The sequence below is a fragment of the Gossypium arboreum genome, chromosome 13, assembly GCF_025698485.1.
Source record: "Gossypium arboreum isolate Shixiya-1 chromosome 13, ASM2569848v2, whole genome shotgun sequence".
NCBI classification, from domain to species: Eukaryota; Viridiplantae; Streptophyta; class Magnoliopsida; order Malvales; family Malvaceae; genus Gossypium; species Gossypium arboreum.
Genome location: NC_069082.1, coordinates 124,411,050 through 124,415,030, shown reverse-complemented (window position 1 = coordinate 124,415,030; position 3,981 = coordinate 124,411,050). Strand labels below are relative to the sequence as shown.

The window sequence follows — 3,981 nt, the reverse complement described above, 5'->3', positions numbered from 1 at the left end:
AGTCTTAATCACATGCTTCATTTTGCGTGGTAAAATTATTATTTAATTTCACAAGTTGGCCATAATTCTACTTACAAACTCTTTTTTTTTCTTGGTTTTTTCATTTTTGTTTTTAATGCACAGTAATTCCCACTATTCATCAAAATTTAGGGTTATTTTAATTTTTTTTTATATTATAATATTTAATTTTATTGATACTATTATTTTTATGCTCAACCGTAAGTAAACACACCAACTATTTAAAGGGGTGTTTAAAAGATTAGAGAAATGGGACCAAGAGGTATCTCCACCATCTATAGATAAATATGGGATATTTGGACCCACTTTGTATGATATTTGTTCGGAAAGGTCAACGTCAAAGAAGAATAATAAACCCTGAAAATGGAACGGACGTGGAAAAGTCAACAAAGTTAACGCGGTTGTGAGGTATCATGCATTCAAATTATTTCATCTTTGTCAGCCATATTGAAGCTTCTTTTTTTTCTTCTAATTTTATTAGATTTATGCATATATTCTAGAACATATATCACTATAATAATAGTATTTGCATGCCAAATCTTCTTCTATTACGAAGTCTAAACCAACCCTGATTTTAAATTTCAATGTATTAGTTTGATTGGTATAATATGAAGATAAATATAATGTTTTGATATGGATCACATTCCAAAGGCCAAAAAGCAAAGTTGTACTGTTTTCCTATCTACTACTTTAGAATAAAAATGGAGGAAGAGACTGTATGTATGTGTGCAGCCGCGTCATTTTTGTCTTAATCCCACTTTTGTAGATTTATCTACTCAATTTTTCCCATAATTAAACAAATTAAATAATGTCTTTTAATTTCTTTATATATTATTTTATAGAAACTTGTCACCACATCATTCATGTTTTTTTTCGAATAATTTAATGATATCATAGTAAATTTCATCATGTTGTTGACACATAATTTTAGTAATTTTTTTTATCCTAAACTTTAAACTCTAAATCTTAAACCTTAAACTCGAAACCCTAAATACTAAATTTAAAATATTACCCTTGAACCCCAAATTCTAAACTTTGATCTTAAGTTTAGAGTTCGAGATTCAAGATTTAGGCACAAATAAAATAGTATCACGTCACTAAATTTTAAAGATGACAAAGTACTATTATACACTCATCTATATTTACTATTTTTTTCAACTTAGTTTAACTTTATAATTTTTAATCATTTTTTCAGAAGTTAATATTTTTATTTTTGTGCAACCAACTTTTTAAAAAAATAGTTTCTAGACTGTGAATGTTTTCATTTTAAATTGATTTTTATTTTATATTATACATTTTTAAAAGTAGAAATTATATAGTATTCAATCTTCATAAATAAGAATTGTGTAAATTTTAAAGTTTATATATTATTTAATTTTTTTTAATGTATTTTGTGTTTTTCTATAAAAATGACTAAAGTTTAAGAGTTAATCATATCTAATATAATTTATTCCATTATTATATATACAAAGTTATAAACATGTGTGGAACTTTGAAGAATTCCTTCTATATTTATATGTTGTTTTGTAAAATGATTCCTCAAGAGTGATATATAAAGACAGTAGTATCATGGGGTGTTAGAAAGAAAAAAAAAAAAGAAGGGTTCAAATCTCTTTGTCTGTTGGGTTTCCAGACCAGTTATTGTTGGTGAATTTGATCTTAAAAGTGCCTCATTTCTGCTTCTAATGGCCGTAATGAAGTTTACATGGAGATCCATTATCCCAAGGTGTTCAAAGGGTATTGAAGAAGCAGAAGCAGAAGCAGAAGCAGAACCAGAGACAAAGAAACAAGATTCAAAACAAGGTTCTTTTTCCAGGCTTGCAATGATAGATTTAAGTTACCCAAGTTCGAGGTTCACCGAGGATCTTTCCACATCGCTTGCCGGTTCAAATCTATATGTTTTTACACTGGAGGAATTAAAGGTGATAACACAGTGCTTTTCATCGGCTAATTTTCTAGGTGAAGGTGGGTTCGGACCAGTTCATAAAGGGTTCATTGATGACAACCTTAGACCTGGTTTAGAAGCTCAGCCTGTTGCTGTTAAACTCTTGGATTTAGAAGGCTTGCAAGGACACAGAGAATGGCTGGTCAGTGATTTTTTTTTTTTTTTGAATTTCATGAATTTCCCTTCTGTTTTTTTCAATGCTTGAAAAAGTTTGAATCTTTTTGTTAACAGACAGAAGTGGTGTTTCTTGCACAACTGAGTCATCCACACTTGGTGAAACTGATTGGCTATTGCTGTGAAGATGAACATAGGCTGTTGGTGTATGAATATATGCCTAGAGGAAGCCTTGAAAACCAACTTTTTGCAAGTATGTTCTGTAAATTTACCTGTTTGGTTGGAAATTTTGTTCTTTATGTATTGAATTAATTTTAAATTATGAATCTTCCATTGATTTCAGAGTATTCAGTGCCACTTCCATGGTCGACAAGGATGAAAATTGCTCTTGGAGCTGCTAAGGGACTTGCTTATCTCCATGAAGCTGAAAAACCAGTCATTTACAGAGATTTTAAAGCTTCAAATATCTTGTTGGACTCGGTGAGTTTCTTGTCAGTTTTAGAACCTGAAACATGGTGGGGTCTTTCCTTATTTTCTGACATGTTTTTGTATTGTTCTTTTCTTTTACAGGATTACAGTGCTAAACTTTCAGATTTTGGGCTAGCAAAAGATGGTCCTGAAGGGGATAAAACCCATGTTTCAACCAGGGTAATGGGAACAAGAGGATATGCTGCTCCTGAATATATCATGACAGGTTACAAAAAATTTGATTCGAATTCATTTTTTTGTTCAATTTTGATGTTTTGGGTTAGAGTCTGATTGTAATTTGTTGTTTTTTTAGGTCACTTGACTGCTATGAGTGATGTTTATAGTTTCGGAGTTGTACTTTTGGAGCTTCTAACAGGGAGGAGATCTTTAGACAAGAGCCGGTCTCCGAGGGAACAGAATTTAGCCGAGTGGGCTCGGCCGATGTTGAATGAATCTCGGAGACTTGCTCGGATAATGGACCCTAAGCTCGAAGGGCAGTACTCAGAAACAGGGGCCCGCAAAGCGGCAGCATTGGCATACCAATGCCTTAGCCACCGTGCCAAACAGAGACCGAAAATGAGTGATGTGGTCAATATTTTGGAGCCACTGCTGGACTATGAAGAAACCTCGGTTGGGACCTTTGTTTACACAGTCCCAACTCACCAAAATGGTCGTTCGCCACCAAAGGATGATACGGACACTAAAGAATGTGAAGCCAAAACGGAGTTAAAGAAAGAGAACGGCGACCACCACAACCGCCACCATCATCGGAGAAGCCACAAAAGCCGCGATGGCCATAGGCATCGAAACAAATCATCGAGTCAATCTTCGGTCCATTCAGAAAACGAAACTTCGAAGCAAACCCTTGAAAACGGGTCTAATGAAGAATGCAATATAGACTAAGCACAAACTCGTACTTTTCACATTGTAAATAACTAGATATTGCCTTTTGGTTTGCCCACTTTGGAAAATGTTAAAAAGGGTGTTTTAAGTTTCAATTACAAGAATTTTTGTTTTACTCGAAGTTGCATTTTTGTTGCTTCAGAATAAAATAATCAAGAATAGGATCGATCAATCGGAAAATGTATTATTCATATAAAGATCCTTTAAATGGGAAGATTTATTAGTTGACATGAATAAAAATGGTATTAGAGCATATAACCATACAATAATCTCTTCTTTTGATATATTTATATATTTTACAATATTGAGCAAAGAAAAGAGGATGACTGAGTTTAAACTCGTGTTTTGTAAATGCTAAACAAAATTTTAATCATTACTTTAAATAAATATTGGCCAAGTATACGTATTTTATATTTTTCAGTGAATTTATATATTTCATTAATGGAAATATTTTTATTGTAGTAGGTAATTTTTTTTTAAACAAATATTCATAGTAGGTAATACTTAATAATCATTGGTTTCGTGCATAAGAA

The 3,981-nt window shown here is 32.2% G+C and overlaps 1 protein-coding gene across 1 annotated transcript; it reads left to right on the top strand.

Moving 5' to 3' along the window:
* Positions 1-1,365: 1,365 nt before the first annotated feature.
* LOC108461786 (serine/threonine-protein kinase RIPK-like) lies at positions 1,366-3,717 on the top strand. Its single transcript, XM_017761718.2, has 5 exons — positions 1,366-2,105; positions 2,195-2,330; positions 2,421-2,557; positions 2,648-2,771; positions 2,859-3,717. The coding sequence occupies exons 1-5, from the start codon at positions 1,704-1,706 to the stop codon at positions 3,446-3,448; spliced, it is 1,389 nt and encodes a 462-aa protein (XP_017617207.1). The 5' UTR covers positions 1,366-1,703; the 3' UTR covers positions 3,449-3,717.
* Positions 3,718-3,981: the final 264 nt, after the last annotated feature.